Source organism: Carassius gibelio, chromosome B21 (assembly GCF_023724105.1).
Source record: "Carassius gibelio isolate Cgi1373 ecotype wild population from Czech Republic chromosome B21, carGib1.2-hapl.c, whole genome shotgun sequence".
Lineage (NCBI taxonomy): Eukaryota > Metazoa > Chordata > Actinopteri > Cypriniformes > Cyprinidae > Carassius > Carassius gibelio.
The window spans coordinates 29,008,600-29,033,042 of record NC_068416.1 but is presented as its reverse complement, the minus strand read 5'-3'; the positions used below and the strand labels follow the sequence as shown (position 1 = coordinate 29,033,042).

Sequence of the window (24,443 nt, the reverse complement as noted above, 5' to 3'; positions counted from 1 at the left end):
CGGAATTGCAAGTCAAAAGTCAGAATTGTGAGATGTAAACTCAGAATTGCGTTAAAAAGTCCGAATTGTGAAAGGTAAATTCGGAATTGGCAGTAAAAAGTCAGAATGTGAGGCGTAAACTCGGAATTGCAATGTTAAAAGTCAGAATTGTGAGATGTAAACTCAGAATTGCGTTAAAAAGTCCGAATTGTGAAAGGTAAATTCGGAATTGGCAGTAAAAAGTCAGAATGTGAGGCGTAAACTCGGAATTGCAATGTAAAAAGTCAGAATTGTGAGATGTAAACTCGGAAACGGGAGTAAAAAGTCAGAATTGTGAGACAAACTCGGAAATGGGAGTAAAAAGTCAGAATTGCGAGACGTAAAAATGGAATTGTGAATAAAAAGTCAGAATTGTGTGACGTAAACTCAGAATTGCGAGTAAAAAATCTGAATTGTGAAATGTAAATTAGGAATTGGAAGTAGAAAGTCATAATTGTGAGAAGTAAACTTGGAATTGCGAGTTAAAAAGTCAGAATTGCAAGATGTAAACTCGGAATCGCAAGGAAAAAGTCAGAATTGCGAGTAAAAATAGAAAACACATTTTTTTATTCCGTGCCAGAAACAAGTTTCAACAGAGATCAGATTTAATATTTGGGGTTTTATTTTAAATTGTATTTTTTTGAGTATATATAATATTTTCTTAACTGTATTTCTTTGAAATAACAACATATATAATTATGATATTTATTCTAAGAGTTGAGTGAGTGACTAGTTTTCATCCTGTCAGAGTCTCGAGCTGTTAAAAATTGAGATCCATTTAATCTCAGTCCTTTAAATATCATACTTACAGTAACAATTTATGATTTTATGAATCGTTTCAGTGGTAAATTCATGATTTTTTTTTTGTTTGTTTCTCGATTGACTGAAACAAATAAATAGCGTATGTTTTGAGAATTATGGTATGGTTACTATGCTGACTCCAGCAGCTAGCACCCTAACTATGATTTCATCTCTTTCTTGACTCAAAGTTCAGACATTTTTTACACAAAAGTAAATTAATGATAACTGGGGTCTAGTATTTGACTCGGTTCTCTACACACAGCAGGTCATGTTTATAATCGTGTTTACGCATGCTGCGAGTATGAAGTATGTAGTGCACTATTGAGTGTTCAGTGTTTTCTGGTGAACGCTGGAGACCTCTAGTGGCCACTGAGAGCATCACATGGCTGATCGATGACGTCACAGAGGTGATAAATCCGTGCCTTCCCTCCTGAAGAGCGGAAGTTATCAATCTCACTTCAGAAATGATGAGTTTTGCTTTATGTATATATTTATTTACTTATTTATTCTGGTTGCAACCATTGTCACATCGCAAGATTTCTATTCACAATAACACATTTCTACACACTTTGCTGATATTCCCCCCATACTATCAAATCTCTTAAACTCATAAATAATAAGAATAATATTTTTTTAAAGAAATTATACTTCTATATCTTATATTTCTAATTTACAAAGGATTATTTGTTTATTCTTCCTTTTTTTATTCTATGTTCTTTGTATTTTCATCTTTACATAAAACATTATATTTAAATATTTATAAAGTATTTTGAAGTGAAACAGACTTTTATTTTCTTCATGTTTTTTATTTTCCATCTTTTTCTTTCGGGGTGAATATGATCCGGGCAATAATTCAAGTTATAATTCATAACTCAGGAATTACTCTGCAATCTTTACCGGGAACAGTATTGTTGGTTTTCTCAAAGGGATTATGTTGATTTAAGAGAACAGTAGAACAGAATGACAGTTTTAGGTCAAATAAAAGGAGAATATTCTAGAATAATCATAGGTTCGTGTTTCTGCAGGAAATGGAGAAAAGAATCAGATTTCAGTTCTTTTCTGTTCGTTGTAATAAAACACGGGTTTTACAATGCTGCTTTACAAAATATGAAAGCTATGTAAAGTTATATTTTTTTATGCAAACACAAACACACACTCGCGGGCGCGCGCACGCACACACACACATACAGCGCCGTGTGAATGTCGCTTGTTTCTTTCAAGTCATTCTCTAACAACACGCGTTTCTCCGCAGCTCGTGTTCAGGAAAATCTGCCAGATTGTCTTTCTTGACGCTGATAAACAGCCGCGCTTCGGGTTTCAACGGTGTTTACTAACAAATCGCGCCGCACTGGAACTATGAGCTTCAGCGGTCGGCGGGAGAGAGAGCGGCGGCTGCCCGGCTCAGGCGAGCCCTCCCCGGTGTGAGAGTCAAATCGAGGCCGCTGTCGCTGCGGCCTAGTACGGGCGGTTTAATGTTCCACTCGACAAAACAGAACAGCGCTCCGGTAATGTCGTAAAAACTCACGAAACATTAACACGATGTCGAGAATGAGACAATAACGCAATTCAGAGCAGGTTATTGCACTTTAAACAGTTTGTTTATAAAAATGCAGTTAAGTCTCACATGATTAATTATTCATCAGGTGTTAATTAGCATGCTTGCAATGATCCCAGGAAGTTGTTTTTGTAGTGTTAGTGAAGTGTTGTGTTTGTGTCTTCAAACAGAGTCCATCTGGAACAACTATGGCTTTGTGTGATGACAGATTGACGTTGATTGACAGATGATGCTGGAGGTAAGGTTACCTGTGCAGGTGAGCGAGGCCCTCAGCGTCACGGCTGGAGAATGAAGATTCATTCAGACCCGTGTGAGAACGCACACGCATGTGAATCCGCATCTCCGGACATGAACCCGGACCTCCGTTTGACCTTGACCTCCTGCAACGGTTCGGCTGACCAATCAGAGCGGGAGGATCTGACGGCACAGTTTGGTGAAGCCCCGGCGGACGACGAGGACGATCTCACGCCCGAGATCCAGCAGGCCTACAGGATATTCCAGAGCTTCCTCTCGGAGAAGCACAAGTCCGTCGCGGCCCCCTTCTGGCGTCCCATGGGCCCCGGGGACTCCACCGGGATGTGCTTCAGAAAGATGGATGATAAGTTCGTGAATCGCGAGTATGAGTCGATCACGGCGTTCGTGGCAGATTTCAGACAGATGCTGGAGAACTGTTACCGCTTTCACGGCGTGGATCACTGGATCTCCAAACAGGCCCAGAAACTGGAGATCATTCTGGAGCAGAAGCTCACCTTGCTGTCCAGGTGAAGACGCTTGAGACCTCCATCGGCTCTCATACAGCGCTCCATTTCCAGATTGTAGACTTTGCTTTCTAATTTGGCTTTTTCATACTGTGTTTTTGCAGACTGGTGGAAAGAAAAAAGTGTGTATTTTATTGCATCTGTAGATTTCAATTCCAGTCCATATCTTTACCATTTTCTCTTCATATACTAAAGGTTTATTCATAATTAATTCACACGGATAAACAACAATATACTCCTGAAAACACGGGGAAGATGCGCTTGTTTACATTGTTTACATTGCTCATGTAACGTTTGCAATCCATAGTGTTATCGGTCAAATAGTGAAGTACATGGAATAAAAATTTAATTACAGAATAAAAAAAACAATAGCAAAATGTAAACTCAGTATTCAGATGAAAAAGTCAGAATTGTGATATGTAGACCTAGAATAGTAAGAAAAAAACCTAAAAATGACCGTTTTGTTTATGTGGTGAAAACATGCTTTCATAGAAGCGTAGTGATATTACATAGTTAAATTAACTGTTTTATGAATCTCGTTGATTATTAAAAGTAGGCGAGCCCAGAGAAGTCCATTGTGCCAATGCTTAACATTATTCAGTCCAGTAATCTTGAGTTATTCTGATCCTGATGATGTGCTCCGACTCTCAGTGATTGTGTTGTTTCTGTGCTGATGGCAGGACGCTGCGGGAGAAGACCACGCTGGCCGTGACCTCCAGAGGCCGCTTCGGGACGGAGGATGAGAAGACGACGCTGGGCTCGTCGTCCAGACGCAGATGGGTGCCGCGGAGCATCACTGGGGGGGGCAGCGAGTCCATCATGGTGCAGGCGCTGAGACTGGAGGAGCTGCAGCGAGCCAAAGACGAGAAGAGGTCACAGCCATCAATCCCCAGCAACCTGACACTCAGATGCTGGTTTACTTTCATTTAATTTTCTGGGTTTAATGGTTGAATGTAGTTGTAAAAAGGTGGAACATTTCCAGTTAATTTAGAAAATATTCCAGAAATTTGGAAGTATCAATATTGGAACCGTATTTTTCTCTAAAATTCCATTTAGTTTTTTATTCAAATTAATAGTTTAGATTTTGATCACCTGAAAGCACGTCTAAACAACTGAATTCTCAAATCAACTGATCTCCAAAACAATTTGATTAAAAATAAAAAAAATAGCAATGCCTTAAGAAATCTGATTTTCTTTTTTCAAATCCTGCTTTTATATTTTTCCAGTTTAAATTTTTCTGCATGATGTGTTTTATTATTCAATCCAAAGATTGTTTTCTCAAAAACAGCGGTCATTAAACTTGATCAGTGTTTAAAAATGTTTCTAAAATGTAACAACTCGAATGAAAAAAGTGCTGCACAACAGAGGCACACTATTTACAATTAACTGCAAGAAAAAAACAAAACAAAGTAAACCTATGTGATATTCCGTAGAATAATGTTAAATAAATGTGAAAATTGTTACTTGCACTATACAATAGTATGTTTATATATTCCCTAAAACAGACTAAACAGTGACGTATATCTCTGACACACGTTTGTCCTAACTCTTGAGCTTGTGTCCTGTGCTGCAGACAGCGAGAGCAGGAGCGTAAGGAGGCCGAGGAGGCCGAGGTGAAGGATCTGGAGGACTGGGAGCGCTCTCTTCTGTCTCAGGCCGAGCCGTGTGCGCTGTGGAGTCTGTGGGAACTTCCTGCCATCGGCCACTTCCTGTGCCTGGCGCAGACGGCGCTCCACCTGCCCGAGATCGTCTTCTACGAGCTGGAGCGCTGTCTGCTGATGCCTCGCTGCAGTGTGTTCCTGGCCCGAGTGATGACGGCGCTCCTGAGCCCCCCCCAGAAGAGACCCAGCGTCCAGCGGCGCGCACCAATGTCCTACAGAGTCTGGGAGAACCAGCTGCGCCGCCGCGTCCAGAGCTGGTTCAGAGCGGTCGGCCGCGCAGAGGACACACAGCAGGTCACACACACACACACGTTTGTTTTTGTGTAAAGTGTGTTCATCCTCATAAGTCACCCTCTCCTTGTAATACCTGTGTCATACCCATGTCATTATACAGAGTTGTGTGTAATAATGTGTTGTGTTGAGCAGGCGGTGCGGGCGGAGCGGCTCGGGCTCTGTCCTCAGTTCTTCTGGACTCTGGGAGCGGTCAGTCCTCTGGAGGAGACTCCCTTCCACCTGCTGCCTCTGCTGCAGCGCGTCTGGCTCCTCAAGGGTCTGTGTGATCACGTCTACGAGACGCAGAAGGAGGTGCAGGACGCGGTACTCTCGCAGCCCATCCACGAGTGCCGAGAGTCCATCCTGGGCTACGACCAGCAGGACAACGCTTACATCCACTTCCCTCACTTCTGCGGCGCTGACCTGCGCATCTACGTCCAGAGTCCCTGCGGAGCCGTGGAGCAGCCGCTGGCACCCATCCACGTCCAGAGAGCCCCGGAGGAGCCGCAGGGGCCCGAGCTCCGTGAGAAGGATGTGTGTGTGTCTGCAGATGAAGTGAAGGAGGAGGAGAGCTCCAGCAGCACGGAGCCCAACACATGGGACGTGAGAGAAGATTCCCTCGCTGACGGAGAGGATCTGGATCAGACTCCCTCGTGGTGCAGAGAAGACTCTCTGGACTCTGTGAGCGTCCGAGGACAGTCGAGGGCGGACGGACGGCTCCGAGACGAGGAGTCTGACAGCGAGCCGTGCTTCAGAGTCGGAGACAGCTGCTATAAGGGCGTCTCGCCGGCTCTGAACAGTCACAGAAGTCACCGGATCGAAGCGAATCACTTGAGCGCAGAGGAACGAAGCCAATGTCCGGATCGTTCCGGAGCGAGTTTCTGGACCGATCCCGGAAACACACGACGGGACGGATCCAGACCGACACGAGTCCAGAAGAGCAAGAAGAAGAAGAAGAAAGAGAGGAAGTTCAGCATGAAGAAACCGAAGATGAGCAAACTGAGCTTGAAGAAGAGAACGGCCAGAAGCAGCCTCCAGAGAGCAGCCCAAAACATCAAGAAGAAAGACAAGAGGAAGAGACACAGACTGGGTGAGGATCACACACTGCTGAGAGCATCACGCTGTCATCATTTACTCACAATCATCACATCAAGAAATTATGTCACAGTATGTCTATTAGTGAAATAACCTTGAAACAATGTTTGTTTGCAGGCGTCCAGTCCTCACACATTTATTATTATCATATATATGATCAGATGTGATGTGCTCTAGCTGTCGCTCATGTCGTGTTTCTCCGTCTCCAGGAAAGAGGTTTGATGGGAAGCCGATGTTATCGAGGAGATCATCAGGATCTGCTCCTCCTCCAGATCAACCCACGTTTCAGGTCAGATGAAGCCTTCATTACCTGCAAAACAAAAACACTCTGTGCATCGCAAATAATGCGGCCCTTACGATTAAAAAAGCTCACAATGTTCTTCATGCGAGAGTCAGTTTGGATAAAAGCATCTGCTAAACCAGTTAAAGTAAATGCAAGTCGTGTGAAATTCAAAATGTTAAAAGGCTTTCTTCTTAAAATCAGTGCTATTTATATTTCACTTAATTATTTCTGTTCACTTCTTTAATTTACATTATAAGTGAGTGGAATTCTTTGGTATAAACTCATCAGACACTTTCTCTCACTACTTCTCAATATTAGTTTTTTTTTTCAAAATTCATTTGAAAATTATTTTTATTGATCTTATTTTCAAACTATTAAGCATTTGCGTTTTGCATTTCACAGATGATTTGCTTTTAATTTAAATGGTTTAGCAGATGCTTTTATAAGTAAAAAAAAATATTTAAATGTTTCAGATGTCAATAGAGAGCCAAGAATCCCATAATGCACCTGGAATCATGTCACCCAAGATTGTTTAGTTCAATAGATCTTTACTAGAGGGCAGTGTTTTGTAGAATTGCAAAGTCTGAATACTTAAATCAACATTCAAGGTTTCATCATTAAACCAAAGTGCTTTACAGTATTAATTCAGTTATGGCAATGCATACAATTAAAAACAAACATACATAATAAAAAGCTTTTAACCCTTATTTCGTTTCTTTCTTGCTTTTGTAGCTGGTTTGCTCCAGTCTGGATGATCTCAGAGTCCTGATCAGTAAAATAGAAGATCAACTAGATGAACTGGACGGCAAAAAGAGATCTGTTAGTAAGAGAGGGAACGCAAACACATGCATTTACTAATTACTAATTTATATGACAGTGTTTTACCCTTAGACTTGTGTTGTGCACATGCAATTGATGCAATTAAAAAACATTTATTTTTGGTTGCATAAATAATTTCAGTCCATTTAATGCATATCCTGAACTGTGCAGGTATTATCACTTTATTAAAGCATGATTGGCATTTTAATGTGAAACATGTTGGTTTGCATGCAAGCATGATATGAATTTGATGAGTATGAGTTAGTGTGATGTGTGTCTTTGTGCTGTATTTCAGGGTCGATTGCCACACAAAAGAGCCCCCTTGAAAGAGTTGCACATCACACTTATAAGGCTGCTTAATGAGCTGTTACCATGGGAACCCAAACTCGTCAAGGCCTTCCAGAGGAACAGGTAAAGGAGCAAACCTGAACCTCCTCGGAGTCTGAGTCCTTTAATTTCTAAAGTGAATGTTTGAAAGTGAAATAATTTTACCTTGTTGCACTGGAATCACATGCTGAATATAGATGGGGAAATCTTAAATCTGTGCAATCATATTTTTCCCCTTCGAGAATCTTCACATTGTGGTTTTTCAGACTTCTGCATTTCAGTCTTGTTTTTGATGAAAGAAAGGTTTTCTCAAGGGATCTGGGAGGTGAATTTGAATTATGTCCAAGAAAGAGCTTTCCATTGTAATGCGCAGTGAACGATACACCTCGCTGCATTCAACAGGCACCTAGATGTTTTTGTTTTTTTGTTCTACCTTGAGGCCAAGTTTTCCTGGCAACAGGGCTTTGTGAATTCATCCCTGTCCTTGTCCTCAACAGAGCGCGCTTGAAAAAGGAGTTTGACGAATTTAAGAAACACCCCGAATATGAGAACTTTATCAGGGAGCCGATGGATACAGAAGAAACTAGGGAAGTTGAGTGCAAAGATGGATTGTTGTCCACAGAGACAACAAACAAACTGGGAGAGAGTGAAGTAAAAATAGGCAAAACTATGAAGGAGGACTCTGAGACAACAGGTGAGCCTGATTAACATTTGTAACGGCTAATTTTACCAATTGTAGAGCCTTTATGTAAGTTCTTGGCAATGCAAGGAGAAGAAAAACAATAGAGGCCCTAAAGTAGTGTTGGATTTCTAATGCATATCTAACCAAACCATATGAAAGTAGTCTGATAGAAACTGCCTGATGAATTTATTACAAGGAAGTGTTTCAAATATCCTTGCTTTTGTTGTTTGAGCAGCACTTTATTTTTCAGTTCTCCAACTTCTGTTGTCCGTTTTCCAAATTCAAAGACATTTATGGACTCTTATCATTCAGTGTGATGTTTGTTTTGACTGATGCAAGCTGCCCTCTTTTGCAGAGACTGTAAATCACGAATCAAGATGCCTATTGGACAGACCTGATGTTGTTATGCATTCGTCAGAGTCTGGACCCTTCACACGCAGTTCAAAACGGCGCCAAACTGTTGCAATCAGTGAGGAACTGAGTCCATGCAAAAGAGGCAAAATGGACACAGAGAGCTCTTTAACATCTGATATTAATGTGGAAGTTGCATCCAGGGAACAAGCAACAGTGAACCCACAAGCTTCAGTGGTGCCAGAGACTATGAGTAGCTTCCATGGGACTTGCAAACCCATCCAGGCTTTGCTGGCTAAGAGTGTTGGAAACAAAGTGACCTTAATAAGTCATCCGAAGGCTGCAGTGATGGCTCAGGCTCTGCGGGATCATAACAAAACAGTATCTGTAACTCTGCCACCTGTCCGATTATCAACTACCTGTGCATCTACGCAACACTCTCAGCCTGTCTCTACAGAAACAATAACTACGACATCTGCGACCGAAAGCTCTGGACAGGTGGTGTACAAGACGGCGGGAGGCGTGGGGCTTCTCAGGCAAGGAAGCACTTCTTTAAACTTTTCAGTGCCATTAATATCAGATCATAAATCAGGGGCGAAGGCAATGCAACAAGTTGTTATCCTGCCTTCAAATCTACTGATGCAAAGCACTGAGAATAAGGCAGCCCAGACATCTGTATCTGTCTCTAAGACTACAACGTACAAGTCCAATGTTTCAGGGTTCACCATACCAGAAAACAAGGTTCCTGTCCAGCCGGTGGCACCTTTGAAAGATACCAGCACTGTAAGAACACCGTCTGCTGTAGTTACTCCCAGTTTAAGGAACTTAATCACTGTTGGTGTGCCTAAAAAGACTACTGAACCAAAGGTGGACCTGAACAAATCAGCCAGCAGTGGTTTGACCAGATCTGATGCTAAGCAGGAGCTCAGGACAGTGTGTATTAGAGACTCTCAGTCCATCCTTGTCACTACGAGAGGAGGCAACACAGGAGTGGTGAAGGTTCAGACATCAGAAAGTGGAACAGGGGCTTTGCCATCCAGCCCAGTCTTTAACATCTCACCCCAACTTCATGCCTTCCTGGTGTCAAAGTCTTCCGCGTCTAATACACAAGCTGCTTCGGCCACCATTGCTGCTAAATCTCGACCTGGAGACACTCCTCAGTCTACTTTTGTGGCAGGAACTGTCACTCCTTTAACCTTAAATCAGATTTCCAATAACTGCACTACAGACAAAACAACAGTCCCTGGTAAATCAACACTTCTGTCTACAAGCAAAGGCAGTGATAGTTTCCTAATAAATGCGAAAGATTGCGTTCAGCAGAATATGGTCTCTAAATGTGGAACGAAGCCCCCACAAAAAAGGGCTCCACCGGGAAGCACAACTCCAGACCAATCGACTTTCCAAAAGGTTTTCCTGGTCACACCTTCACCAAATATCCCTTCAAAGGTCACTACTACTACTACAGCAACCTGCACCGTTCCAGGATCTCGGGTCATGTTCATAAGCAACTCTGCACTTATCATTCCAAAAGAGACGTCAACTTCAGAGGTTAACATTTCCTCTGCTGGTACACAAGCATTGAAAGTAGTTCCCAACTTGGGGACCTTATCCTGCACTTCTTCTAGTACAAGCATCCAAAGCATCGGTAACCCAGGGTTAACATCAAGAACACTTGGCACAAACACGAAACCTGAAGAATCATTGAAAACTACACCTATGATCGTCTCCAGAGTACCTGTAACATCAACCACAAGTGGACTCCAGATTGCTCCAAAAAGCTGTTTGGCTGCAAGCAGAAGTCTGTCAGGGAATAGCGAAAGTGCTTTGAAAGTACCTCGGACTGTTAACAACAAAACTCTCACATTTTCAACTCTAGGGACCGGACACATGGCTTCCTCTGCACTTTTGTCAGTTGTGAAACCAGATGTACCTCCATCAGTTTCCGCTTTAAGTGCGCTACACTGTAAACCAGGATTATCAGCTGGCAGCTCTTCTTCAAACACATCTTCCTCTTATTCGGGAAGCCTTATTACCAAACACACTACGTTACCAATTAATGTGACTGCTAACAAGCCAGTGATCACTTCCCTGTGCACTTCACACTCACTGATCAAAACAACAGCCAATACTTCCGCTTCTGCAATATCCAGTACTTTTGCATTGAGTTGCAGCTCCACTTTAACTCCTCCAGTGGTCATGACTTCTGGGATCCGACCTCAAACCTCTGCCACCAAGTGTGTTCAAGAGAAAATCGTCATCAACACCACTGCCCCACTTGCCCCTGGCACTCAGCTCCTGATAAATAACACCAGATTTGTTGTACCTTCTCAAGGCCTGGCACCTGGGAGCCATGTTCTGCTTATCTCCAACTCTCGTCCTGGAGAAATGCAAGGGCCAAGTCCTGCTAGTCCTCAAAGATTGCAAGGGGCGAATCCTGCTGGTCCTCGAGGAATGCAAGGGCCAAGTCCTGCTAGTCCTCAAAGATTGCAAGGGCCGAATCCTGCTGGTCCTCGAGGAATGCAAGGGCCAAGTCCTGCTGGTCCTCAAAGATTGCAAGGGCCAAGTCCTGCTAGTCCTCAAAGATTGCAAGGGCCAAGTCCTGCTAGTCCTCAAAGATTGCAAGGGCCAAGTACTGCTGGTCCTGGAGGACTGCAAGGGCTGACTCGTGCAAGTACTGGAGGATTGCAAGTCCCAAGTCCTGCTTCCACTGATTCTAGAGGTCCAAATACTTCAGCTACACACACAGTTCCTTCAGTTGTACAAGGTGTGAGATTTGTTACACCGATCAGATTACCCTTGGCAAAAGTTGGACCTTCTGATCAGCTCCGTCAGCAACTGAGCACCAGAACTCCGTTGAATGTGTCTGGTCCTACTGCTCTCTCACAAGCTCTACATCCTGGTGTACATTCAGACATTGTGAGACTTCCTATCTTTCAAACCTCCAACTTCTCAGTTACAGCCTCACAAGGTACGACCGCATGTCCCAAAGGAACCTCTCTTTCTCAAGGAGGTTTACTTACCACAACTTCTCCAGTGCAAGGAAGACCATCCCAGACCCAAGTGGCGCCAGTCATACCACCAGTGAAAGCTGTGATTCCAAGGCATTCTCCGATGGTAATCGTACCACCCATGAGCAGCACGATATCACGGATGCAGAAACTTCCGGTTGCAACGGTTCCACCTATCGGTGGACCAAACAATGCCAGTCCAGCCACTCCCATTGCAACCGTTCCTCCATCTGTGAGCACGGTCATAATGACACCTTGTCCACCTATCAGAGCCGCGCAACCTGGGACAATCGGAAAGCCTGTTATTTTATCCCAGCCATCGCAAGGTCAAAGCACAATTCCTGTGCAAGTTCCCACTTCTGCTAAACTCTTGTTGAGCCCAGATGGTGCGGTCTTAAATATCATTCAAGCCTCAGCCTCAGGCTTGCAAGTATTTGCAAAGCCAATGGCTGCTCAAGTGGTCAATTCCTCCTCAGAGACCGTTACTGTACCTATTTTAAACACAAGTGATCCACTGAGAAAACCAGATACCTTGGGGAGACCCAATCACTGAAATGGTTCTGGACGTCATCTCGTTTTCCCATTGTGATCACAAAGGTCTTTTCATTGTTTTGGGCTTCTTTTGGTTCTATATCTCCCCGTGTTGAGAGGCTGAATACTAAATATCTAAATAAATAAGTTCGGGCATTTTGCTTTACAAAACGAATTGAAGGGAAATAGGTTATCCTTAGAGTTGTAAATAAAATTGGTTTCGCAAAGAGATATTTGGAGATTTAAAATGGCCAGCAATGTACATAACAGTATTTGTTTGGCTGACTCTTTTCTACTCCATTTGTATGCAAAGGTTTGAATGTTTTGTAGCATTTTCCATTAAAATGATTAATATTATTCTGTAGAACAGTCTTCAGTCTATTTAAGAGTATGTCTGGCTGATCTGAAGCCTGTGTTAGTGCATTCAGGCATAGGTTGAGTATTATCAGACATCATCTGATAACAGCTTGATTTTGTTTCATCTGTATCCATGAAAATAAACTTGGCATATTTATGACTGAAGTAAAACATTGGTGTACTGTGCTTGTCTTTTGAGTTTGTTAAACGTTATATAACAGATGTTATAAAACATTTATGTCAGCCGAATCTGATTACTTCCTGAGATTTTATGTTGTTTATCATCTGCATAAGTTTCATTATGCTTGTTCATTTTACAATCATGCATTTGGAGAAGAACTGCAGACATCCCTACATCAATAGAAACATCACAGAATTTGTAATGGTTTTAATGGAAATTGTACTGGTGCCTGTGGGATTCTACTGGTTCTATTGGTGGCTTGTTAAAACCAATAAATCCTAATGGAATATGTCCCAAAACACGCTACAAAAACATTTAAATGGTTTTAATGGTTGAAAGTTGGTCGTTTGTAATGGTATTTGTAGTGGAAACCAAATTTATGTGTTGGTTTCTATTGATTTTCTCATCATGAATTTGTTTGATAAAGATAGATATTCAAATGTCTTACCAGTTTAGATTTTTTTTTTTAAATACTTTGAAGTAAAGACAATTTTTCGGATTCAATTGATATTTAACTTTATTTCAAGTCTGATGAGTGACATTGTGTTTAAAAGGCACAGTAGTGTTATGTTGTAGTCCATGGGCTTTGGTAGTTGTTCCTGGAGAGTCACACAGTCCTGCAGAGTTCAGCTCTAACCCTAATCTAACACAGCTGAAGAAGCTCATCAAGGTCCAGGGTTTAATAGAAAGCTACAGGCGGATGAGACTTGATCAAGATTGGAGAGGAATGCTGAAGAACCAATGGCCACTCTTTCTGTGTAGCATCACTTTTACTGTGTGATCGTTCATCCCACAAACACTATAGATCTTCACAGATTCTCCTCAAGTCTGAGACTCATGGGGAGTAAGGAGGAGGTGAAGGTCCGGAGGTGATCTTCTCATAGGACGGAGGGACGCTGGGAATCTAGAGGAGAGGAGAAATGCTGCTTTAAGCACATCTGATGTGAGTAAACAAATGTGGAATGGGAACTACATAAAACTAGGTTATGTTTACATTCATTAATTTAACAGATGTTTTTGTCCAAAGAGAGGTACAAGTGTGATAGCACTAGTTTTTGTTAATTCTACAGGCTCATGGGACTGATAGTTATGCAGTGTTTAAGTGAATTCTCTTGAACTGAAAGCTTGAGATGTCTGTTCATGAGAACAGCAGATTAACACACACACACACACACACACATTCCGGTCGTTTGTAATCCTCACATAACGTCTAATGACGCAAAATAAAGCCTTTCTGGCCTGCAGCAGGTCACATGGTTGCTTTATCCCCTGTGGAATTCTGGGTATCAAGAGCTTGGTTAAACATTCTTTGAAACCAAATGTGTTGACTAGTGTAGAAACTTTAATGTAATCTAATTTTATTTTTCTCTACAAAAAGCATTTTTTAAATCTTTTGTGTTAAATATCTAAATACTTATATAATTTGTTATATCCATCTAATACTGTTTGCTTTTTGCACATACAAAAGCATTTATTTTTGTGTGTTTGTATGTTTCTTTAAGCAATCATCCAGAACACCCTAGCAACTGCATATCAATGCCCTGGCAACCGTTTACAAAACAATGACTGTGAGTTTCACTTTACTATCACTAATCATCAAACCCGTGTGTGTGTGTGTGTGTGTGTGTGTGTGTGTACCACTGGTTGCAGGTTGATGAATTCGCTCAAGGCCACTTTGTTCTCTTCTCCGGATCCAGACTCCCTGTGCTGACCCGCTTTCATCATCTCTCTCCACGACTGACCACTGTTTTTCCCGCTCTGAACACACACACACACACACACACACACACACGGATGAGAGGTAAGCAGTCACGTGAGTGATTCCCACAGTCATTACAGCTGGACCTCTATGAACCCTGATTGAGAAGTATAGCAGATTATTAAAACGTGCAACTTTTGCATTTATTTGCATTCATGCATTTGGCAGATGCATTTATTCAAAGTGATTTTCATTGCGTTTAATGTGTGCATTCTCATGCATTCACTGGGAATCAAACCCATGACATCGGTGTTGCAAGGGTCGTGATCTCCTACGGTGATGCAGTTTTTGGCTCTTTTCTCTGCTCTGATGCTCTTGGGCTAACACTGATCACCTGACTGTCCTCTGGGTCACATGACTCACCCGGATCGTCTTGTATCCCCCCCGCCGGCGGTAATACCAGCAGCCCAGGATGAGCAGCGCTGTGAGGATCACGGCCAGTAAGGCGATTCCTGCGGCCCTGCGTATAAACACACACAGGGGTTTTAGGTGAAGAGTCTGTAGTTTTCTGCTGGTGTTTAAAAGTGTTAGAGTGAATCTTCACACACTCTTCAGCTCTGACGAGTCCTGCTCCACGTCTGCTGGAGAAATGAACACTGAATTCACTTCGAGAGCCTGAACCTGATCCGCCGTAAGACATGATGAACAAACTCCTGAAAATAACAATAACAGCTCATTAGTGAATGAATATGACCAACTACAGTGATTTACAACAGTGTATTTCAGCTGTGGTACGAGATGGATTTATAAATACAGGGGTAAATCTCTTGTAAACATGTCCACCTATCTGTTTTCATACACAATTAAAAAGAAAAAAAAGAAATTGTTCTGCATAATAATAAAGTGTGATTTCAGTAATACTAATATACATATAATATATATTTGACACACATTTTCATTGCCATTATTGTCATGATAATAGAAATTAGATTTTATTTGCGTGAAAATTTAACATGCTTTCAGTACCATGAATACACAGTATGTACTTTATAATTGTGACATGGTCATGATAATTACATTTTAATGCATTCATTAATATTCATTTTTCATTTTTTATTCATTCATATAATTTATAGAACACTTTACAACTGCACCTGCAGACCAAAGTGCTGTACGATAATAATAAAAAAAAAATTCATTAAAACATACAACTTTAAACAAGACACATCCCATAAAACAACAAAGTTTAGCCCACCCTCTCAAAGGCTAAAGACAAGAAGTAGAAGTAGTAATAACTTATTATTGTACGTTAGAGACCTAGGTGCTTGACGAACGGCAATGACCTCAGACACATAAGCAGGGGCCAACCCATGCACCGCTTTAATCACATACATGAGACTTTCATATTTTATCCTGTAGTTCACTGGTAGTCACCTCAGATATGTTTCTACTTTTCTTAGCACCCAATAGCAACCTACACATTGCCATTGTCCAGATGAGACAAAACAAAGGCATTAATAACCTTCTCTAAATCTTTTCTTGATAAAATAGGCTTTAGTCGAGCAACAGACCTAAAAAAAATTCTTTACTACAGCACTAATCTGCTTGTCAAATTTCAGCTCTGGGTCAATCGGACCATGAACCCAAATATGTGGACATATCTAAACCTCAAAAAATATAATCTCAAATAAAAAAAAATCCCAGGAGCAACATATACAAGGAAAATTAAATTGGGCCTATAACAGAACCCTGGGGGACCCCAGAAGTCACAGGCACTGCAGTTGAAACAAAGTCACCATAATTAATTCTTATTAAAATGTATTAATGGTTTACAGTAATCTACTTTTTCGATAAATGCACCTTTTTAAAATGATAATCTGCATAAACTAAATGCAGTACAACGAATAGTCGATAATGTAAAAATTAAACTTTATTCATTTGAATTTGATGCATGTTAAATAATGAAAAAAAAAAAGATTCCAATACAAATTTCATGATGCAAAATGCCTTTTTTAATTATTGTTGTTATTTTATGTTAATTTATAAGCTGATGTAGAGAGGTTTTTAAATATTTATTCAAAAACTAGTCCCTGTTCCAGCTGCAAATTACATTTCTTGTATTTTATAACATAAAGCTGTCTTATACATGTCTAATACAATTCTGCATTAATGCTGACCGGTATAATCATTCAGTGCCTCTCTGTGTAAAAAGAGGATTTTCATGAAGCAGCATTTAAAGCCTGTATCTCTTGGTTTAGTGTGTTAGTTGAAGTGCATGAGCTCTTACCTGATCGGTGTGATGTGATGTGATTCTTAGAGCCGCTGGTGTGTGTGTGTGTGTGATTCAGAGGCTCTCTCTTAAAGCTCTTGAAGCTCTCATGACCCTCACGGGTTCAGCTCTCACACACACACACTCATTCACATCAGTTCCCCAGCGTGAAGTCTGCTGACTGCCCTGACCGCGGTCACTGACCTCACATCAGCATCATTCACGTCAGTGAAAACTGACTAACTGCATTACAGAGAAAACTAATGTTTATGCTCGTGTTAAAAATGTGTGAAATTACTTTCTCTGATACATGAGTCTGTTCGGAGAGGAAGACTGTAGTATTGATCCTAAATACTGTATAAGAGGATGATCAAAATATAAAGTTACTCCTGAAACTAGCTGTGTTTAAAGTTGCTGTGAGATAAGGTTAGGTTAGGTTACTTTTATTGTACCCGTAGGTAAATTTGTTTTACAGTGCAATGACTATGGCATCCAATACAAAAACACACAACACCGAACACTCCACAACACATAGGGACAAATAAGTAAATACTCATACTGAGTAAAGTGCTCTCAAGAAAGAAAGTGCTCTCAAAACATTACATGTGGTCTTTGTAAAAGAACCTGAAGAAGAACCCAAAAAACCCTAGTACAACATTTCTAAAAACCACCTCCACACTTTGTTAATCATATTAATCGCATTTGGTACGAAGCTGCACCTTGGGGCTTTATACCTCCTCGCAGATGGCAATAACTGAAACTCACTGTGCAGATAAAGCCAGGCTCTAGTAAAGTAGACATGTTCTGAAGCTGTAGATGATCACGTGATCTTCTCTCTGCTGTAATACTGATGTCCTCCAGTAGAGAGCGACACTGTACTGTCTGTGATGTACTGAATGTGTCTCTTTCTGCTCCTCTTCTTCTCTTATATTCAACAGTCAGAGCTCAGATTTGTGTTTTAATAACTTCTGAATATATCTGAATTTGTTTTTGTCTTCTGTAAATAACATTTGTTGTAGTGAATTTTTGTGAGATTGTACAAGGCACAGTTTTAAGAGTTTACTAGTTGGGGATTAAATGTTCCAGTGTATTTTGAGCTCTGGGTTTCATAGTAATTACTGATAATAATAATAATTTGGTAATAATTTGGCAGGGGGTCAAAATTGGGCACAACACCGGTAGCCAGAAGTAATCCCTGGCATGGCACAGGAGGGCGTTGGTGACAGTGTGGATGCACCTCCACACTGAGGTCTTGATTAGTCCGTAGCCCTCTCCCACGACCTCGATGAAGCTCTCTGCAAAAAACCTTAGCGCTGCAAGCAGCTGGACTTCAGGTCTGAGTTGGTCCAGCAGCTCCATAATGAGTTGTCTTGGGAGGTGAATTTTTTTTAATATAGCCACGTCAGGCAAAATTTCAAAAGGGCAGAATAAAAAAAATGGAAGCGGACTAAACGGCGCCTCTTTGATTCAATGCAAGGACACGTTGAATCTGGACAGCACCATGCTTACCCATTTATAGTTCTTAGCCATTTAGAGCCAAATTGTTTGCCAGATTTAAATCATCAAAGTTGATTGGCAATTTAAATGCTTTAATTACATTACGAAATAGCTTAGGCTCATTATCAATCAATCAATCACCTTTATTTATATAGCGCTTTAAACAAAATACATTGCGTCAAAGCACTGAACAACATTCATTTGGAAAACAGTGTCTCAATAATGCAAAATGATAGTTAAAGGCAGTTCATCATTGAATTCAGTTATGTCATCTCTGTTCATTTGAAATAGTGTCTGTTTTTATTTGCAATCAAGTCAATGATATCGCTGTAGATGAAGTGACCCCAACTAAGCAAGCCAGAGGCGACAGCGGCAAGGAACCGAAACTCCATCGGTGACAGAATGGAGAAAAAAACCTTGGGAGAAACCAGGCTCAGTTGGGGGTCAGTTCTCCTCTGACCAGACGAAACCAGTAGTTCAATTCCAGACTGCAGCAAAGTCAGATTGTGCAGAAGAATCATCTGTTTCCTGTGGTCTTGTCCTGGTGCTCCTCTGAGACAAGGTCTTTACAGGGGATCTGTATCTGGGCTCTAGTTGTCCTGGTCTCCGCTGTCTTTCAGGGCAGTAGAGGTCCTTTCTAGGTGCTGATCCACCATCTGGTCTGGATACGTACTGGATCCGGGTGACTGCAGTGACCCTCTGATCTGGACACAGACTGGATCTGGTGGCCACGGTGACCTCGGAACAAGAGAGAAACAGACAAATATTAGCGTAGATGCCATTCTTCTAATGATGTAGAAAGTACGGTGTTATGTGAAGTGTTTCCGGTTCCGGTTTACCTAATTAATGCAGCCTAAAAATCCTTTAACGGATTTGGATATTAAAAGCATATTAGTATGTTATGTGAATGCCAGGTTAAAGAGATGGGTCTTTAATCTATATTTAAACTGCAAGAGTGTGTCTGCCTCCCGAACAATGTTAGGTAGGTTATTCCAGAGTTTAGGCGCCAAATAGGAAAAGGATCTGCCGCCCGCAGTTGATTTTGATATTCTAGGTATTATCAAATTGCCTGAGTTTTGAGAACGTAGCGGACGTAGAGGAGTATAATGTAAAAGGAGCTCATTCAAATACTGAGGTGCTAAACCATTCAGGGCTTTATAAGTAATAAGCAATATTTTAAAATCTATACGATGTTTGATAGGGAGCCAGTGCAGTGTGGACAGGACCGGGCTAATATGGTCATACTTCCTGGTTCTAGTAAGAACTCTTGCTGCTGCATTTTGGACTAGCTGTAGTTTGTTTACCAAGCGTGCAGAACAACCACCAAAATAAAGCATTACAATAATCTAACCTTGAGGTCATAAATGCATGGATTAACATTTCTGCATTTGACATTGAGAGCATAGGCCGTAATTTAGATATATTTTTGAGATGGAAAAATTCAGTTTTACAAATGCTAGAAACGTGGCTTTCTAAGGAAAGATTGCGATCAAGTAGCACACCTAGGTTCCTAACTGATGACGAAGAATTGACAGAGCAACCATCAAGTCTTAGACAGTGTTCTAGTTTATTATAAGCAGAGTTTTTAGGCCCTATGATTAACACCTCTGTTTTTTCAGAATTTAGCAGTAAGAAATTACTCGTCATCCAATTTTTTATATCGACTATGCATTCCATTAGTTTTTCAAATTGGCGTGTTTCACCAGGCTGCGAGGAAATATAGAGCTGCGTATCATCATCATAACAGTGAAAACTAACACCATGTTTCCTGATGATATCTCCCAAGGGTAACATATAAAGCGTGAAGAGTAGCGGCCCTAGTACTGAGCCTTGAGGTACTCAATACTGCACTTGTGATCGATATGATACATCTTCATTCACTGCTACGAACTGATGGCGGTCATATAAGTACGATTTAAACCATGCTAATGCACTTCCACTGATGCCAACAAAGTGTTCAAGTCTATGCAAAAGAATGTTGTGGTCAATTGTGTCAAACGCAGCACTAAGATCCAATAAAACTAATAGAGAGATACACCCACGATCAGATGATAAGAGCAGATCATTTGTAACTCTAAGGAGAGCAGTCTCAGTACTATGATACGGTCTAAATCCTGACTTTACCACCATAAACTTTACCACCATATTAGTTCTTATACCAAAAAGTCAACTTCATAAATAAGCCTGTATCATTGCGGACATTTTATTATTAGTCTTAAAATGTCCAAACCATAAAATCATTGTTGTCACACCATAGTTTGACTTGTACTGCGCTGCGCTGGTTTCTAAAGACTGCTGTACAGAGTCTTGAGCTCAAACAACGCTAAGAGAGAGCTAACGAATGGTCCAGACCAACCTTACGAAAGCATGACTTGCAGAAGATATATTTAGCGTATGAACGTGTCGGGAATCATGCCATAAGGTTAAGAGAGAGGTTAAGGAAAAGGTTAAGAACTACTTAGCGATAAGAACGTTTTGGGGAACCGGGCCCTGAACAATGCTTGGACTTTGTCCTGGGCCCGGTTTCCCGATAACACTCACTCTTAGCGCTAAGAAGACCTCGAAAGATATGTCTTACCAAAGTTGTTTATGTTCCTAAGTGTGTTCCCCGAAGTGTCCCTTAGCTTAGCACGCTGCCTCTTATGTCCGACGTTACAAGAGCGCTGTCCCGAGTGAAGGTGCTGAATTAGTTGGCATCGATTGCTCAGGAATCGATTTTCCACTTCACGCGAAGGTGCAATACAGCGTTAAGAAAGACAACACGTTCTATGCAAATGAAATATTCCTCAAATTATTACAGTAACATTTATTTTAACATAGTTTAAGTTATTAGTAGAATATAGACTATAAAGTTAATTATCAAATGGTCAGTAATATGTTCACACCATATGTTGTGACGGACAGACGAACCGGGTCTCCCTCGCTAATCATCCACCCTCCTTATCCCGTTCTGCCACTTGTGCCGCTTCTTGACATGGGTTTAATGACTTATTAAAATTATATTATACACCTTTATATTAATGGTAAGGTACTTTACAATCAGAATTGATTGGCAAGCAGCTGCAGTTACTTCTGTTTAAAGCGGTATTGATTGCAATTGGTTTATGTTTTTAATAAAAAGCAACCTATCTACAATGAACAGAGAGAGAGTTAGATACCAAATATGCTGGGGAAGCAATGTAAAAAAGGGCACCAAGCCTTTCGTCAGAGGAAGTTGAAGTTTTGCTGGACATTGCCACCAGGTCGGAGATCACACCCCTGTGGTCCACTATAACCTGCACGTTTATGGCCGCGTCTCCCTTTCGCGATGAGTAGTCTACGCCTGATCAATCACTGATGGGTTGGCGATAGGGATGAGTGTGCTATCCACCAGGATGTAATCCCCAACATGGCGCTGAAGGGCTTTGGTGACAGTGTGGACGCACCTCTACACCGAGGTCTTGATTAGGCCGTAGCCCTCTCCCACGACCTCGATGAAGCTCTCTGTAGCAAAAAAAAATAAAAAATAAATAAATAAAAATTTAGCGCTGGACTTCGGGGTTCAAAGCAAAATTCCGCCACATTATCCTGGCAAGTGCAGGTCTGAGAAGGTCCAGCAGCTCCATAATGAGTTGTCTTGGGAGGCGATTTTTTTTTAATATAGCCACGTCAGGAAAAATGTCAGAGGGGCTTAAGTTTTGCAGAATAATAAAATTGACATGGACTAAATGGCTCCGCGTCCGGCTTCGTCTTTGATTCAATACAAGGACACGTTTCGAGCCAAATTGTTTGCCAGTTTTTAATTATCAAAAAATGTATTGCCAATTTGCTTTAATTACATTACGAAAAAGCCTTAATTACCACCATATTAGTTCTGATACCACATAAAGTCAACTTTATAAATAGTCCTGTATCCATTGCAAACATAATTTATTAAGAGTCTTAAATAACATAAAATCTTTGTTGAGCCACAACATTGTCAACATACCATAGTTTGACTTGTACTTCGCTGCGCTGATTTCTAAAGACTGCTGTACAGAGTCTTGAGCTCAAACAACGCTAAGAGAGAGCTTACGAATGGTCCAGACCAACCTTCCGAAAGTGTGACTAACAGAAGATATACTTGGTGTACGAACGTGTCGGGAATCGTGCCATAAGGCGGGCGTACACGGTGCGATTTTTGCTGTTGTACGAGTTCGCATGCGATTTTTTTCAATCGTGTGGAAATCGCGTATTCTCGTATCGCGGCTCGTATCATTTGCGATGAATTACGAGCAGAGTGGCTTACGAGCACTTCCCGACCTCCCGATCATTTTTAAACATGTCTAAAAAGTTCGTGAGCTATCGGTTTGAATTCGTGCCATTTGTGCGGTTGAACGAGCCCATTTGTTGATCTATCTGAAGTTGACCAATCACGAACTAGGAAAACCACAGAAGAAGAAAGACGAAGACGGCAGCTGAAGTCTGTCAGGAACAGCGAGCGCTGTCTGATGTTTCTAGCAACTTATTCCAATGCCTTTTTAGTTCTCTCTCGCTCTCTCGCTCACACACGCATTTGTAGTTTACAGGGACTCTCCATAGACGTAACGGTATTCTATACTGTATATCCCAATACACTACCTCTATCCATCACGAAAAATGCATGTTTAAAATTTCTATTAAACACCGTATAGTATTTTTTTTAAAGCCATTTGGTTTACGAGAGCACAGTAATTGTCCTCATAAACCATGTTTACATTTTAATACCCATTTCAGATATTTATAAACCATATAGGCCTACAAGAACACACACACAGGGTAACCAAACGTCCCGGTTTCCTATTGCTGAAAAATAACCTGTACGTGTAGGAAACAGCCAAGGCTCGTATCAATATTTTATATGCAGTTACAGTATTGTTCAAAATAATAGCAGTACAATGTGACTAACCAGAATAATCAAGGTTTTTCGTATATTTTTTTATTGCTATGTGGCAAACAAGTTACCAGTAGGTTCAGTATATTGTCAGAAAACAAATGAGACCCAGCATTCATGATATGCACGCTCTTAAGGCTGTGCAATTGGGCAATTAGTTGAATTAGTTGAAAGGGATGTGTTCAAAAAAATAGCAGTGTGGCATTCAATCACTGAGGTCATCAATTTTGTGAAGAAACAGGTGTGAATCAGGTGGCCCCTATTTAAGGATGAAGCCAACACTTGTTGAACATGCATTTGAAAGCTGAGGAAAATGGGTCGTTCAAGACATTGTTCAGAAGAACAGCGTACTTTGATTAAAAAGTTGATTAGAGAGGGGAAAACCTATAAAGAGGTGCAAAAAATGATAGGCTGTTCAGCTAAAATGATCTCCAATGCCTTAAAATGGAGAGCAAAACCAGAGAGACGTGGAAGAAAACGGAAGACAACCATCAAAATGGATAGAAGAATAACCAGAATGGCAAAGGCTCAGCCAATGATCACCTCCAGGATGATCAAAGACAGTCTGGAGTTACCTGTAAATACTGTGACCGTTAGAAGACGTCTGTGTGAAGCTAATCTATTTTCAAGAATCCCCCGCAAAGTCCCTCTGTTAAAAAAAAGGCATGTGCAGAAGAGGTTACAATTTGCCAAAGAACACATCAACTGGCCTAAAGAGAAATGGAGGAACATTTTGTGGACTGATGAGAGTAAAATTGTTCTTTTTGGGTCCAAGGGCCACAGGCAGTTTGTGAGACGACCCCCAAACTCTGAATTCAAGCCACAGTACACAGTGAAGACAGTGAAGCATGGAGGTGCAAGCATCATGATATGGGCATGTTTCTCCTACTATGGTGTTGGGCCTATTTATCGCATACCAGGGATCATGGATCAGTTTGCATATGTTAAAATACTTGAAGAGGTCATGTTGCCCTATGCTGAAGAGGACATGCCCTTGAAATGGTTGTTTCAACAAGACAATGACCCAAAACACACTAGTAAACGGGCAAAGTCTTGGTTCCAAACCAACAAAATTAATGTTATGGAGTGGCCAGCCCAATCTCCAGACCTTAATCCAATTGAGAACTTGTGGGGTGATATCAAAAATGCTGTTTCTGAAGCAAAACCAAGAAATGTGAATGAATTGTGGAATGTTGTTAAAGAATCATGGAGTGGAATAACAGCTGAGAGGTGCCACAAGTTGGTTGACTCCATGCCACACAGATGTCAAGCAGTTTTAAAAAACTGTGGTCATACAACTAAATATTAGTTTAGTGATTCACAGGATTGCTAAATCCCAGAAAAAAAAAATGTTTGTACAAAATAGTTTTGAGTTTGTACAGTCAAA

At 41.1% G+C, this 24,443-nt stretch overlaps 2 protein-coding genes across 3 annotated transcripts; one reads left to right on the top strand and one right to left on the bottom strand.

Moving 5' to 3' along the window:
* Window positions 1-1,646: 1,646 nt before the first annotated feature.
* LOC127986286 (uncharacterized protein KIAA2026) lies at window positions 1,647-12,690 on the top strand. 2 transcript variants are annotated; one of them, XM_052588558.1, is made up of 10 exons: window positions 1,647-2,324; window positions 2,545-3,135; window positions 3,813-4,004; window positions 4,706-5,087; window positions 5,220-6,156; window positions 6,371-6,450; window positions 7,177-7,263; window positions 7,559-7,674; window positions 8,088-8,284; window positions 8,628-12,690. In XM_052588558.1, exons 2-10 carry the CDS (start codon window positions 2,663-2,665, stop codon window positions 12,182-12,184), a joined length of 6,021 nt encoding a protein of 2,006 aa, XP_052444518.1. In that variant the 5' UTR covers window positions 1,647-2,324; window positions 2,545-2,662; the 3' UTR covers window positions 12,185-12,690. The 2 variants fall into 2 exon arrangements, with proteins under 2 accessions (XP_052444518.1, XP_052444519.1); XM_052588559.1 differs by having other exon boundaries at window positions 1,647-2,394.
* Window positions 12,691-13,190: 500 nt separating this feature from the next.
* Window positions 13,191-16,870, bottom strand: LOC127986329 (melanoma antigen recognized by T-cells 1). Its single transcript, XM_052588618.1, has 5 exons — window positions 16,687-16,870; window positions 15,008-15,112; window positions 14,823-14,919; window positions 14,339-14,458; window positions 13,191-13,604 (listed from the first exon to the last, which is right to left on the bottom strand). The coding sequence occupies exons 2-5, from the start codon at window positions 15,097-15,099 to the stop codon at window positions 13,536-13,538; spliced, it is 378 nt and encodes a 125-aa protein (XP_052444578.1). The 5' UTR covers window positions 15,100-15,112; window positions 16,687-16,870; the 3' UTR covers window positions 13,191-13,535.
* Window positions 16,871-24,443: the final 7,573 nt, after the last annotated feature.